Source organism: Euprymna scolopes, chromosome 22, assembly GCF_053919585.1.
Source record: "Euprymna scolopes isolate OS-2025 chromosome 22, ASM5391958v1, whole genome shotgun sequence".
NCBI classification, from domain to species: Eukaryota; Metazoa; Mollusca; class Cephalopoda; order Sepiida; family Sepiolidae; genus Euprymna; species Euprymna scolopes.
The window spans coordinates 105,672,811-105,689,246 of record NC_136503.1 but is presented as its reverse complement, the minus strand read 5'-3'; the positions used below and the strand labels follow the sequence as shown (position 1 = coordinate 105,689,246).

Here is a 16,436-nt window from a genome sequence, read left to right as displayed (position 1 = left end):
CTCTGATGGCATTCCAATTACAGTGCTGAAAAAAACTTCAACCAGAACTAGCTCCCTTTACAAACCTGTTTAAGCATTGTCTTAAGGAGAATTGCTTCCCAACACCCTGGAAAACCTCATCAGTATGCCCCATATTTAAGAATTCAGGTGATCGGTTATCTCTCTCTCAGTACAGACCAATAAGTCTTCCTGTGCATCATGAGTAAGTTGCTGGAATCTTTAATAAATAGAGAAGTAGTCTCAGCAAAAATAACCTCCTTAGTGATATGTTACAGCAGATGTGCTAACAGTTATATCTCATAGGATTAGCGAATCTTTCAATGGAGGTTTCCTTTCTAGGGCAATTGCTTTTGACATATCAAAGATCTTTGATAGGGTATAGCATAAAAGTCTACTTCACAAGATCTCCAGCTACAGTATAGCTGAAAATGTCTTCTCAATTATTAAATCATCTCTCTCTCTCTGATAGTCCATAAGAGTAGTGGTTGATGGGCAGAAATCAGAAGCTCACAATATTAATGCTGGAATCCCTCAGGGGTCAATCTTGGGCCCAACTCTTTTCCTGATCTACATTAATGATTTCCCAAATCACATCCTAAAATCATTCGTAGACATTTATGCTTACAGCATTACCATCTTTAGCAACACTTCAAAGACCGTATATGACAAAGTTCTTTCTGATTCTCTCTCTCCTCTAATGTTGAGCAAAACATGGCGCCTCCCCAAGACAAGAGCCATTCATTTCAATTGATGCCAGAAGGAAATGATGATGTAAAGATAGAAGCTCAGATGCATTCAAATTAACCAGCCACCTCTTTCCCCATTGCACCTCGTGCTCAAGATCAGAGGAGAGTGAATCATATCCTTTGATTTTGTAAACATCTATCATCTCTTTTCTCTAAACACTTATCATATCCTTTATTTTATCTAAACACCTATCATATCCTTTATTTTATCTAAACACCTATCATATCCTTTATTTTATCTAAACACCTATCATATCCTTTATTTTATCTAAACACCTATCATATCCTTTATTTTATCTAAACACCTATCATATCCTTTATTTTATCTAAACACCTATCATATCCTTTATTTTATCTAAACACCTATCATATCCTTTATTTTATCTAAACACCTATCATATCCTTTATTTTATCTAAACACCTATCATATCCTTTATTTTATCTAAACACCTATCATATCCTTTATTTTATCTAAACACCTATCATATCCTTTGTTTTTTCTAAACACCTATCATATCCTTTGTTTTTTCTAAACACCTATCATATCCTTTGTTTTTTCTAAACACCTATCATATCCTTTGTTTTTTCTAAACACCTATCATATCCTTTGTTTTTTCTAAACACCTATCATATCCTTTGTTTTTTCTAAACACCTATCATATCCTTTGTTTTTTCTAAACACCTATCATATCCTTTGTTTTTTCTAAACACCTATCATATCCTTTGTTTTTTCTAAACACCTATCATATCTTTTTTTTGCCTTAACACCTTACAGATGCTAAACTTCTGACCGACCGTCAATATGGATTTAGACAAGCCCGTTCCACGGCAGACATCCTCACTGTAATCTCTGAACGTATATACCATTCACTGGACAAAGCGGGAGAGGGAAGAGCGGTAGCTCTAGATATATCTAAGGCTTTTGACAGGGTATGGCATGAGGGTCTCCTCAGGAAGATTAGATCTTACGGTATCACTGGTAGAATACTTAACGTAATTAAATCCTTCTTAGATAAGAGAAAAATCCAGGTTGTCCTCGACGGTCGTACATCTAAACAATATGATATAAATGCGGGAGTGCCCCAGGGCTCTATCCTTGGACCTCTATTGTTCCTGATATTCATAAATGACCTCCCCGACAAGATTGCCTCTGAGATGGGGATATATGCTGATGACACCACACTCTATAGCAGGCACGACAGGAAAACAAACGAACATATATCTAAAGTAATGGCAGAAACACTAGAGGATGACCTCCAATCAGTAGTGGAATGGGGACAAAAATGGATGGTAACGTTCAATGCCACCAAGACAAAACTGGTTTCATTCAATAATTACAAGAAACCTTCTCTACCACCTATAGCAATGGCCAACGACTCTTTATCTGAGAGTACGTCTCTCAAGCTCCTTGGCCTAACGTTCACTGGAAACATAAGTTGGAACAGTTACATCGAGGGCATTGCCAGGGCCGCTGCAAGGAAGGTGGGCTCTCTCTACCGTGCTAGAAAACTTTTAACACCCGAAAGTATCCTGTACCTCTATAAGGCCACTATTCGCCCATGTATGGAGTATTGCTGTCATATTTGGGCCGGTGCATCGGCTACTAGTCTCTCGCTCCTTGACAGGGTTCAAAAGAGAGTCGCAAATCTGATAGGCCCTAAACTGGCATCAAAACTTCAGCCTCTGTCCCATCGTCGAAACGTTGCATCCCTCTGCCTGTTCTACAAGTACTATAATGGTGAATGCTCTGAAGAACTGCAAGCACTTGTGCCCCCACGACGTGAACACCCTCGACAGACCCGACAAGCTGCAAAATCCCACCCCCACACTGTAGAGATCCCTAGATGTAAAAGATCCTTCTACTCCAGTAGTTTCTTCCCCAGAACTGCTAGACTTTGGAATTCCATTCCGGGTCACTGCTTCCCCAACTGTACTGACATGCATAAGTTCAAGTGCAACGTGAACCAACATCTCGCTGCCCTAATCCCTACATAGTACCCCAGTAGATGTTTCCCCTGATAGTAGCCCCCTACACCAAAGTGGCAATGTGCCTTGTTTGGGGTGAAAATGTAATTAAAAAAAAAAAAAAAAAAAAAATATCCATTTTTTTCTAAGCACCTATTTCTTTTCAATCTTTTTCTCTGAGAGAAATAGTTTGTGATTCCTAAGTTTGAAAAATAATTTTCTTTTTTAAAAACGCACAATTTGAACGGACACGTCTTAAGAATTATCGTATACTTACGTGATAATGTTCTCAACGTGAACGGCCGATACGCAGACCTTTTGCGGGGGAGGCAGCAATCCTTCCTGCACCAGAATCTTTTGTTGTTCCTCAATGTCTGTGACTTTGCGTTGAACTTCGGGGTTTAGTGTCTTTTCACAAACCTAAAATTAAAAAAAAAAAAAAAAAAAAAAAAAAAATTACTTAGTAAATGTACATAACAGATGTTACCTAGGAATTGTTCTTTTAGGTTTTTATTTTTATTTCGTCTTCTGCGATTACCCAGAGTGATTCAAAAAGTAGAATAGTACGATCATCGTTTTTTTTTTTAGTTCAAGAAGTTTTGCCGGTGATAATTAATGGCTGTGCATGGGCGTCTGGAGCATGCTTTGTCATATAAAAGTCATTCTAAAATGAAAGCCTCCTATTTTTTTAACTCAAAAAGTTGAAGGGTTACAAAAACAGAAGTGGTACCATTAAAACGAGTAACTTTTTGTGTTGCAGAATTTATTTTCTGCATAGTCATCACCATTCTCAATGCACTCTTGCCAGTAATTCAATGACCTGTCTCTGCTTCTGACACAGGTATATTACAGGAGTTGCTTTCTTAGAGTCTCACACTGTCAATATCTGCAACAGAGAGATGAAACTTTCACATCATGAACGCATTAAGTTCAGTCATCATAACAATGAAATTGTCAATCCTCACTGATCTGTTCAGGTGGAATAAAATAGGAAGCATTACTTTTGGGGGCCCATCATAAAAAAAAATTATAACCGTGATGGTAATGAGATAGGTCATCACTATGGAAGGACGTGACGTTTGGAATGCAACTGTGATTGTTTAATAATACGAGGGGGTATTCAATAAGTAATGCTCCGAACCCACTTTCAGTTATCTGATCTAGCTGAAATGTCGTGCATACAATGATTTATATCTCTATGAGTTATGTGGTAAATTACAGTTCAGAACTAATGGGAAAATGTAAAAAAATTTTGTTGCTTTTTTTTTTAAAAACAATTTTCTTTTAATTAAAAAAAGATGTAAATTTTGTACAGGACAAGTGGGGAAGGGGTTCTTTGCGTTAATTTCTGAGTTTAGACAATCGAGTTATTTCCCCTTGTCTATAGGTGAGGGAAAGTGTTTGGAGTGATCGCCTCTTTATTGTTGTTATGTAACATGATCGTTACTTTTTAACTGTGTCGTTACACTTCAAACCTCTTGGACCCACACGCTGTCCTGCACCACCACAAAGCAACAAACAAATAAAACAGGAAAGAAATAGAACTTCGACTCGGCACTTCTTTAAGAGAAAATGAAATGCATTTATTTGTGGTTCTTCCAAAACAACGCATTCCATTATTTTTCCAAAGTCCTTTCGCACACACGTGCTTGTGATGCAAGCTCATGCACACCTGCTAATTTGCATACATGCTTTAACTACAGCTGTTACTAATACTTTCGCTAACCAGCTATCCTTCAGCTGCTGATTTTCTCACACACATACCCATCCACGCTCTGTTACAGTTAATCTCTGACTTAAGAGTTGAGTTATCTCCCTTTGTTTATAGATAAAGGAAAGTTTGTTTGGAGTGACTGGCTGTTGTTGTTGTTGTGGATGTGGGTTTTGAGGAAGAGTACAAAACACTTTGTACCTGAACAAGCCTTTCAACCATTTCTGGGGGCAAACGGTAGCACACAGCACCAATAACGTGCTAGAATCGGATATTGAAGCATTTTTAAAAAAAGAATTTGACACACAAAATAAATAAATAAATAAATAAAATGATCACCAAAGTAAAGCAACAATGAGCCTAGTTGGTACCAGAAGGGTTACAATTTGGCAATACCAGGCTCTATAAAAGGAGGACAACACCTCACTGCATAAAACAAATGATACTCTTGCATAATTTGACCCGAATTCTTGGAAATTCCCGTCAAGCATGGATCGGGCGAGACTGATAATCATCGGTTTAAGCCAAGTGTTGTAACAGACAGTCTAATTTAAAAACAAACAAACCGGAAAAAAAAAAAAAAATACAAATGCAAATAATCAAAAATAACTTACCTTGAAAATATTTTTATTTTATTTAAATATTTTTTTGCAAAATATTTAACAACAAAATATTTTGTTTTTTTTCTTCAAGAAAAAAAAATGAAAGTTTTACGTTTTTTTTTTTTTTTTACCATAAATTGTAAGTAGAAGTTTTTTTTTCAAGACTTTTGTTCAGTCAAGTTTTTTTATTTAAGGGGGGGGGGGTCCACAGAAATTATATATATATATATATATATATATATACACATATATTTTTTTTTTTTTCAAGAAAACTTTATATTTTATTTATTTATTTATTTATTTTTACGGCTGTTCATTGCCGGCGGAAGAACTTTCGTAAGATGAGGATATTTCCTTAGGAATTTTTTACTTTGGTCGACTGTTGAACAGCCATCGACGGCAAAGAGGGAGGTAGATGGGGGTAAAAGGAAATGGAAGGAAGCTCCCCAAGAACCGGGTAGCTTACAGAAATGTGATTTATGGAGACAAAAGGATTGTTTCCGAATTTTTATCTCTCCCCATGAATTCACGTAAATATGTACCCAGAAGCTCCCAGTTGATCCCGCATTTTTGCTTGTTTACATCCTCTTGATGCGGTTTGTTGTTGCCTTCATCGCGGGGGGTCTACAAAATGCATACTTATGATTCATTGTCAGGTGGTTGGTGGAATCCTTTTCCTCCTACTTTGTTATAGACCTTCCAACAGTTGAATATACGACTGTAGTCTCTGGCAGAATATATTTGCTTATTATTGGAAGGAGGGTTTCGGTGTTGCGATTTGGTAGTTACCAACAAAACCCTTCTTGTCGGTGATGTAAATAAAAAATAAAAAGTCGATTTAGCGTTTCAACATTTGAACAATGCTTAGCTTAAACCGATGATCACCGGTCTCGACTAATCCATGCTTGACCGGAATTCCTGAGAATCCGGGTCAAATTATGCAAGAGTATCAAACAAACAAGAAACTAATTTCGTCATCTCCTCTGCTCGGGATATACATGTGACTGAGAATTGTTTATATATTACCAGCGAAGGGTATCCGGCATTGCCCGGGTGTTTGGAGGTGTGTGTGGTTTTGGGTAGATCAAAACTCTGGGGGAGGGGGGGGGGTAAAATTTTATAAAAAAATGTTTTGGTAGGTAAGTATGAGGATCGAACCCGAATCCTTGAGGCAAAGTTGGAAATTAAAGTGTGAAAAAAAAGAGTGCAACGTTAACCATTGGGGCACCGCGAAATACTAACGGAAACACATTTGAATTTATTTAATTACTTAAATTAACAAGTGCACGTTGTAATGACTTAATGAGGTCAAATTTTGACTGCGGGGTAGCATTTCATTTAGTGCGGGGAATGCTTTTTTTTTCCAAGACGTTGGGGGTAGGGGAAAACAGCTCCACTTGTCGAAATTAAATAGAAATTGTCTTCTGATATAAGGAAATAATATTTCCACATTGATCAAAGCTGATTGCTTTCAGACATTTCCGGCGATCGAGACCGAAAAAATAATGCAAGAATTAGTGTCGCTTTTATTATAGGAAAAGGCCTAACTGGCGTTGCCCAGGTGTTTGGAGGTGGGGGGGGGGGGGGTAAAAAGAAAAAAAAAGTAAGTATGATGATCGAACCCGAACCGTTGAGGCAAAGTTGTGAAAAAAAAAATGTGCGATGTTAACCATTGCCCCACTGCAACATGCTTACGGAAACACGTTTGAATTTATTTAATTACTTGGATTTAGCAGGTGCTCGTTTTAATGAGTTTGACTGCGGGATTTCATTTACAGCTGAACGCTTTTTTCCCCCCCAAGATGTTATAGGAAAAAGACTAACCCACATGCGGCGAGCGACAAATCTTGAATATTTATCTTCCCGAAATCGAGCAAATTAAATAGACAGGTGAGCTTCATTGTTAACTCTGAGATATTACGATTTACATGTGATATAAAAAGTTTTAAAAAGTTGTTAGGCGACTGACCACTTCTCTGAAAAAAGCCTTTTGTAGACATACAGAAAAAGCGAACACACATACATACATACATTTTCGCTTTTATATTTATAGATTAGAGGAAACAGGTTAGGGTTAGTCCAACCGATTCGAGAGGAGTGTTGCAGCAGTTACTCATAGTTTTCTTAGCTGGTTCTATCATTCTTATCATTCTGGCACATACAAGCTGCCACAAGAATTTTATAACTCTGCTGGCTGATAGGACACATGTTTCTATTATAAAATTAGATTTTAATTTACAAAACCCTTGTTTTTATTTTGGAAATTATTCAGCAGAGAAATCGACTAATTTAACGAGGGAACACTTACTCTGACGGTTGTTGTTATGGAGCCTGAACATTTGTGCGTGAAGTTGATGCTGCTTTTGCACTCCAAAGTAACAGGAACCTGGAAGGAAAACAGAGAAGTTAGCAGAATGAAACACGATCACAGAGAAGCCAAAAAAAAGGGCACGAAGGAAACCGAAATAGTAGAACAGCACACGGCAACAGAATCGGAATCAGCCGATACACGTTGTAGAAATACAAGCAAACCCACCCCACGACTTTTATATATAGTCAGTAACACTGCACTAGCTATCATCTGAATTACAACTTTTATTTTTTGACAAGGGAATCACCACTTATTAAGGTGCAAAGGCTACTCGAGGATGAGGGTTAATCACTGTAAGGTGGTAGTCTAGTAACTTATGTAAATTGGGTGGAATTTGATTATTTAAGGAGATAGCTCAACAAGAACTTGTTTACATTGGACTTGAAGGCTACTGTACTCAGTCAAGAAGCAGGCCAGTGGAACATTGTTTCACAGGCGGGCAGTTCTAGGAAAGAAGCACCCACACACACATATATATATATTTTACTTGAGAGTCACCACTTATCAAGGCCCGAAGGCCACTCGAGAATAAGAGTTAATGAATGTAAGTTGAACAGAATTTGTTCAATTAAGGGTTCGGTTCAACAATGGTACCTTATTCATTATACCACTTTCGAAGGAAGCAACAGTGTTGATGAGGATTCAAAGGTTACAACAAAAAGACAACAGAATTTTTTATGAATAACTTAGCCTATCGAAAAGTGCTATGGTCACCATATTAAATCCAGCCTAAGTGCATCTTCAAGTCGCAGACATGGAAAACTGGCACGGAAAACAACAGAGAAATCCTTCGGCACAAAAGTAAAAAGTTTAGGTCATTTCTAAAATTGCGTTTTCCCTGTTAACTGTGGTGTGTTGATAGTCCTGTGTAATTCTAGGAGGTCCACCTTCTCAAATATTACATTTACAAGCTCTCTTTAAGAAGGGATTAGTTTATTACTAAATCGCCTGAGGTGCCCCTAACAGGTAATGCCGACGGGGCTCCTTAGGCATTTTTTGCAGCCTAAAGTGCTCCTCCTCGGGGCACTGGCTCCCTAATCCCACTTTCCAACCCTTGTATCGCTTTTTCTCTGCTTTTTTGCGATAAAGGCATGCGCATAAACTCACACTTACAAGATGCCTTGAATAAGTTCCCAGACTATTTTGGATGGGCACTTTTATTGATAGTACACGCATGAAATTCTAGCCCCCTTCTAAGTAATCTCCTCCGGCTGCAATGCATTTATTGCAGCATTCCAACATCTTCTGGAAGCGCAATGGAACTTCTCCTGTGTGAGCGTGTACAATGACCCTTGTCACAACCTCTTTCATGTCCTCAATTGTCTTATAATGACAGTCTCTAAGGTTTTCCTTGAGCTTAGAGAATAACCAAAAGTCACTGGACTGTAGGGAGGGTGAGGAACTATTTCGGGACAAGCTTTGCACAAATCTTCCGCATCTTTAGTTCCTCACAAATAATTGTGTGTACAGTTCTCACACTGACATCAAACTGAGCATTTATTGTCTCTATGGACACTTGACGGTCCTTACCCATGAAATTCTTTATTTGGCCAATCAACTCTGATGTTCTTTCCTTACACCCCCCACATCTTTCATCATCCCTCACAAACTCCCTGCCATCCTTGAATCTCTTATCCCACTCAAAAATTGATGGTCGATTCATGCAAGATGGTCTAGAAGCATTCCATACGTTTCTGTGGAATTTTCTTCAAGTTTAAAACAGAATTTTACAGCATATCGTTCTTGTAGTGTCCTCACATCCAGATTGCATTTGTGAAATTCACCAGCTGTGACAATTTTCAAGAGTCCACAACCATTTTAAATGGCTGTACAAAAAAAGTCTGGAAACTTATTAAAGGAACCTCGTCTGTATAAATATTGTTCCTATTTGCTTGCCTCCCCACGAGGGCAGAGTTAGACACAAGGTCGATTTTTAATGTAGGGAAACTCCAGCTCCAAAAGGGGCACTCTGGGTTAGGGTTAGGATTAGGGTTAGGGTTAAAAATAAGAATTGTCTCAATCATGAAGCATTTTTCCTCCACTGACTGAGGACAGAAATGGTGAAATGTAGCATTAGGACAGATACTACACTGTGATCGTAGTCTGATTAAATGTTGTTTCAAGCACAATAAAAAAATAAAACAATATGAAAACACACCTGATTCCACTCATTACTGTAGAGCTGGGGCAAAATATCCAGGTAATCCAAATCCAGAGATATGTGCTTCGACACCCGACGCGAGAAGGATCTAGGAAGACAAAAAGAATCCGGATGAAAGATGAGGGGATAAACCATCAGAAAAATGGACATAGACAAGAAAACATTTATGTTATTATGACGTAAAACAAAAAACAAAAGTGTTGACTGTACCTGGCGTGATTACAAAGTACTTTAAGATCGGCATTCAGAATGTACATAAGCGTTGGTTTTTCTAATATGATGGCCACAGACACTTCTGGAACAGGTGGCTGTGGTAAGTTCACCGGAGGAGGCCTCAAAGGAATGTTGTGCGTCTTTAATCGATTTAAAATACGGGCAGTAGCTGCAAGGTGAACAAATAAAGAAAAACATTAAAATGGGAAGAATTATTAACTTTATTATGTTCTTCTCATTAGTTTGAGTGTTTAACCAAGAGGTTTTCCACTTAGGGCATACATCAGCAGATGAGCATTATAATTGGATATTAAAAATTGTATTTTAAGTAAAAAATCTATTACTTGTTATGTCGAAATTCGTAAAAATTACGTTGGGAAGTGTGAGACATTTTATTCTTGCATACATTAGACAGCTTTAAGAAATTGACTTTCAAAGTAATCAATTTCTGACAAAAGTAACCAGCCATGGTTTCCGTGCTTTTAAGATCCCTCCCACTCTACAGAAAACTCGACCAAAACTTTTTCCCTAATTTAAATCACCAGTAGGGCAGCCAGAGATAGGCAGGCAGTTATTTGCCTTATAAACTAGCCTGGGTGCCTGGCGTTGTCCGGGTGTTTGGAAGGGTGTGTTGAGCACGAAAAAAAAGCTGTAGTAGGCAGGCAGGCTCGAACTCGTGACGCGAAAGTGGAAAAGAAAGTGGAGGTGTATGTAAGGGTGTTGGTTGAGCACAAAAAAAAAAGTAAAAAATATGAGGCTCAAACCTGTAACACACCAGAGATGTGAAAAAAAAAAAAAAAAAAAACGGTTTTATCGATACACCTACTGCGATTGTGACGTCATAGGCAGTTGAAATAACGCCTTTTATGCGACGTCATTAAAGTGGGGTTTGAATGACTTGCAAAAAGTGTCAGTGATAAAAGCGACCCTCTCCTTGTAGAAAAGTGCCCAGTTGAGAGTGAAGGAATTCAAGTTTTTGGCCAATTTTTCGATATTTGTCGTCCGAAGGGTCAAGCTTCAAAATGATACCAATCTTGTGAAAAATCCATTGCCTCAGTCAAAAGTTTTAGGCAAACATACAAAGATAGATACATACATGCACAGGTGAAATTTATATAATAGATAATTTGTTTGCTAATGGGGGAATTATTTACTGCTTATGAATCGGTTTTGACTGCCATTTCAGAAAACACCTCAAAGTTTACCTACCTTTTGGGGAATTTTTGCAGGGTTGGATTCATTTCGTTCAAAATATTCACCAATTTATTTTCATTAATTTGTACAAAAGCGAAACAAAACTTTTTGTATTGTTTCATTTTGTTCATTTTTCATTTTGTTTCGTACAATCAGAAAATGGCTAACATACTTCTTTTTTTGAGCGATTACATTTACATGTTTTTATCCATTCTTTTATTTTTGAAATTGTCGTAGGAGTATCGACATTGCCCACGATGAAAATGATTAATATCCTTAGTATAGTAGGTGTGTTCAAAACGGAACTTCATGTCGACCCAGGCAACGCTGGGTACCCATGCTAGTATAAAGATAAATGGATTGGAAGGTATTCTTACCTGTTCCCACATTCCACTCAGAATCCGTGTCAAAAGTTTGTTTATACTGATGGTGATAACTGACTGTGATTTCTTCTGTCCATAATAAAGCTAATAGTGTTGATTCATAATTCAAAATTTCTAAATCTATCAGGTCAACCCAAGGGTTCTGCATGAGATAAAAAAAACAAAAAAACATCAGAAAATCAGGATTGTTATATTTTTAGAAAAAAGTTAATTTTATTTAAAGTAAAAAATAAAAGAAGAAAGAAGAAAGAAAAAAGAAAAATAAAGAATAGAAAATAAAAGAACGATAAATAAAAGAAAATGGAAAAAAGAAAAGGATGGAATGAAAAAAAGGATAAAATGAAAAAAAGGATGAAAAAAAAAATGGAAAAAGAATGAAAAAAGAAAGAAAAAAAAGAAAATATTAAAGAAAGTACAAGAAAAATTGTATTTTAAAAAAACAGAGCCATTTTTACTTTCAAATAAAATAAAAAGTTAATTCTGACCAAAAAGTTTATTTTAGCAGAAATCCATCCCTGTGCAAGTTAAAGACGAACAACTATCGACTCATTCACACCAAGTCTCATGCTACAGACAAATTGCTATGTAACGAGAACATTAACATTGCTAATTAATTAATAGCGATCAAAGTTTAAAATCTTTAGACCTTATCACATTGGAAGACCGTGTGGAGTCGGTCTGGTCCATACTGGGCAGGAAGAGCTGGCAGGTAGAGGGTAGCTTCGTGGAGGCGTGGTTCGTCCAGCCAATATTGAAAACTCTCAAAAAGCCTGAAGAAGAAAAAAAAAAGATTTTAAGAAAAAAATTTGCTGATGAAAACTAAACTTTTTTTCTTTCTTTACAAATCAAGAAACGAATCGATATATTATTTAAAGCAAAGGAGTCAGAATAGAGATGACAAAATAGTAATAAACTAATAAATATATAAGATACCTTCAATAAGTTTCCAGACTTTTTTTTGTATAGTCACTTTTATTTATAGTACCCACATAAAACTTTAGTCTCCTTCAAAGTAATCTCCTCCAGCTACAATGCACCTGTTGTACAATTCCGACAACTTCTGAAAAGCCCCATGAAAGTCCTCGTGTGTGAGCATGTTAATGACCCTCGTTACAGCCTCTTTCATCTTCTCAATTGTTTCATAACCAACAGCCTCTAAGATTTTCCTTCAGCTAAGGGAATAACCAAATTATACAGGGAGCAAGGTCTGGATTATAGGGAGGGTGAGGATCTGAATTGATCAGCTCAACCATCTTCCTGTTGTCATGACGTCTTTCTTTCTGATCTTCTCTGAGCACCCTTGAGGCAAACTTCCACATCTTCAGTTCCTTGTGAATAATTGTGTGTACAGTTCCCACACTGACATCAAACTGTGCAATTATTGTTTCTATTGACACACGATGGTCCTTAACCATCAAATTTTTTATTTAGCCAATCAACTCTCCCCTCCTCCCACACTTTTCATCATCCCTCATGGACTCCCTTCCTTCCTTGAATCTCTTATGCAACTCAAAATCTGATGTTCAATTTATTCAAGATGGTCCAAAAGCAGTCTGAAGCATTCCATACATTTCTGTTGAATTTTTTTCTAAGTTTAAAAACAGAATTTTATTGCATATCGTTCTTCTAAAGTATCCTCATACCCAGATTGCATTTTTGAAATTCACCAGCTGTGACAATCAGGATTTAGTAGGATGTATTCCAATTCCTGCTGTAGCTGTTTATTTATATCTGAAATCATAAAAATTGGTCAGTCATCTTATAAGATGTATAGCAATAACATATATAATTTTCAAGAGTCTACAACAATTTTAAATGCCTGTACAAAAAATGTCTGGAAACTGTTTCCTCCGGTTGCATATTTTTGCAGTTCTTTTTCATTATTGTAGTAAAATCAAAAAATTGAAATATTGAATTTCAAGTGAAACCAATGGTATCTACTGAATTGTCATGTCGCAGTAATGAAAATATCCAAAAATTACAAAAAAAAAACGATAAGATAGAAAATCAATTATTAATGAAAGTAATTTTCGAAAAAATTTCAAGTGTGTATATAAATTAACATTAAGTAAGGGGAATAACTCGATTTGTCTTATTACAATTAGTGGTGGATGTTACACAATCATCTATTTGTTCAAAGCACAGGTTTTATATAATAATGTAGTAATATTTAACTAATTGTGACATGACAATTAGGTTGGTTGGTTGGTTATTTTTGTTTTACAGCATATCAACCCTTTTAAGGTTATTTAATGCCGAATCTAGTTATTTTGAAGAAAAATCTTTTAATAGAATATATTTGTTTTTTGCAAGTCGGTTTCTATTTAACCCATAGTTGGGACCCTAACAGGTACTACCACTCCGGGTCAGAGTGGACCTGGGAGCAATGGCAATTAAAGGGTGGCTCCACACTCCCCGAAGCCTGCAAGCTAGGGCCTCACCACTGGATATAGTTTAAGGTAATATCCAGGACCGACAATTAGGTGGATAATATTGCTTGATAAAAACAGTAAGTAGTTATCATTGTTTTTTTTATGAAAACTCATTTTTTTCAGCAGTAAGATTTCTGTACAATAACGAAGAAAAAAATTTTTTGCTATCACGATGAACTAACATATACTACACTGGTCCAAATAACCTATAATTTTCATCCATTTTCATAATTCTTAGGGAATTGCATCTCTTTAATCAACCTCTGAACATTGCAACCCGATGAGATAATGCACGTTTCTATTTTTGGAACACAAAAATATATTAAATTCCATCAACATGTGAATTTACAAACAGGATATCTTTATCTTTTGGTGTGTGAGATACCCAAACCCTGGCAAAGTCGTTTCAGACTCAATTTTCTGGTCACAGTGTAGGATTTAATCTATCGTTGGATGAAGGATATATTGATTCTGATATTTCGTAAGGGTATCATTGAAATTGATGCGGATAAACTCCAGAAGACGTAGGGAGGGTCTTAAAAAAACAAATTTTTTTTTTCTTCTTTTCTCACTCCTCGCTTTATTTGATAAATAAAATTTCCAATCCTCGTAAATATGAACAGGCACATTATTTTGGATTATTTATCACTGGCAGAGGGATTATTATTATTATTATTTTGGATTAATCATCACTGGCAAAGGCGTATTGTTTTGCATTAGTCATCACTGGCAGAGGGATATCACTTTGGCTTAGTCATCACTGGCAGAGGGATATTACTTTGGATTAGTCATCACTGGCAGAGCGATATCACTTTGAATTAGTCATCACTGGCAGAGGGATATCACTTTGGATTAGTCATCACTGACAGAAGCACATTAGTTTGAATTTTTTGTTGCTAGCAGTAGTGTTTTTATCTTATTAGTCAAAACAGATACTATAGTTTGATCGTAGCCAAAAGACCAACTATTCTCACCTGATTAACGTTTGATGTTGTTCAGTGTTGAGAGATTTACGCAAGTGATGATAGTGTGGCTCCTGATTTTGTTCATTGAGCGACTCAAGGGACAAACTGCTGCTCGACGTTTCGGATAAACCCGAGGGCGATTCTGGAAAAGAAAAGAGAATTTCGATGAAACTTCAACACAAGAAATTCCCCTACTCCCAATGCAATAAAAGACTATGGTGCCTCGATTTCATGAGCAAGGGTCTGTATGTGACCTCTCCAAATCTGGTAGACCCCGTATGGCAAGAAGTGATGAGAAACGTCAGAGATTAGCAGAGAGTGTGGCCGAGGAGCCATCCACATCAGTAAGAAGGAGATCAAGTCAAATTGGGGTCTCTCGATCAATGTGGTTCCAGTAGGACGGTGCAACGGCGCATATGGCACGAGAAACATTAAATCTGCTCCAGGACATATTCGGCAACCGAATAATTTCTCCTGGCTATGAGATAAATTGGGCGCCTTGCTCACCAGATCTCACATGTGCAGATTTCTTCTTTTGGGGTTACCTCAAAGAGCGGGTATACACAAACAAACCAGCCACAATAAATGCCCTTAAAAACAATATAGAGGAGGAAATTAGGGCCATAAGCCCTGAAACATGAAGTGATGTGTTGGACAATGCCCTGCAGAGAGCACAAGAGTGTGAAAATGAAAATGGTGGACATTTGAGTGACATCATTTTTCATGACTAAAATTAGACCTTGTGAAAAACATACCCTAGATTAAGTTATGCAAATAAAATTAGAATAAGTAGACTATGATATCTAATTATATCTAATAAATTCACGGAGAGGCTCGTCTACCTACATATGAAAATTGGTAAGCATAACTTAAATATTGAGGAAGTTAATCAAATTAAAAATCCATCAGCTTCTTTTGGGACACCCTGTAGTTTGGTTGTTTTCTAGAGTAAAATTGTTGGTTTTGGCTTTTCAGAACATGATTGAGTTTTATTGTTGTTTTTTGGCTTTTCAGAACATGATTGAGTTTTGCAGGGAGGAAGGGAAAAACAATAACATCAATGTTTGGGTCAGAGAGCCAGTATTTTCAGACAGCTTGATCTGGTAGCAAATAAAAATATGACAGTTGACAAAAATTCACCCCCCAATCAAAGAATTATTTAATCTTTATGAAAATTTCAGGATTTATTATAATTTCTCCGTCTGGCTATCACTTTACAAAGTTTGCTATTTGAAATCGTTGAAACATTAATTCAAAATGATAAACATTTCATCCATAACACAAACCAAAATATTTCTCAATATTCGTATATATGCTTTTTTCATCAAACACTTAATGAGGTGAAATAGAAGTAACGGAGTTAACTTTTACGGCGGGGCAGTTTTTTTAATGAGGTCAAATAGAAGTAGCAGACTGCGGGGCAGTTTTGGGGGGGTTGTTTACCCAACTTTGGCTGGTTTTGTTTCCCCAAGATGTTGGGAGGAAACCAGCTCCCCATAAAAAGGGAATTGTCCAAATTGAATAGCAATTGTCTGATATAAGGAGAAACTCTGCATTGATCAAAGCTGATTGCTTTCTGGTCGTTCCCGGCAATCGCGCCGGGAATGATGCCAGGTTCGAATTAGTTTCGCTTTTATACAAAAAAGCTGAATCAACATGCAGTGATCAGAAAAAAATCTCGAAAATAGCACAT

The 16,436-nt window shown here is 36.8% G+C and overlaps 1 protein-coding gene across 2 annotated transcripts in view; it reads right to left on the bottom strand.

Moving 5' to 3' along the window:
* The window catches only part of LOC145243621 (ectopic P granules protein 5 homolog), a 230,294-nt gene that overhangs the window by 52,844 nt on the left and 161,014 nt on the right, over window positions 1-16,436 (bottom strand). For both annotated transcript variants that reach the window (XM_080106641.1, XM_080106642.1), the window contains 7 exons: window positions 14,753-14,885; window positions 11,993-12,116; window positions 11,341-11,488; window positions 9,767-9,938; window positions 9,554-9,644; window positions 7,333-7,410; window positions 2,989-3,131 (listed from right to left, as the gene is read on the bottom strand). In XM_080106641.1, the coding sequence (XP_079962767.1) occupies window positions 2,989-3,131; window positions 7,333-7,410; window positions 9,554-9,644; window positions 9,767-9,938; window positions 11,341-11,488; window positions 11,993-12,116; window positions 14,753-14,885 (889 nt within the window). The remainder of the gene's footprint in view (window positions 1-2,988; window positions 3,132-7,332; window positions 7,411-9,553; window positions 9,645-9,766; window positions 9,939-11,340; window positions 11,489-11,992; window positions 12,117-14,752; window positions 14,886-16,436) is intronic.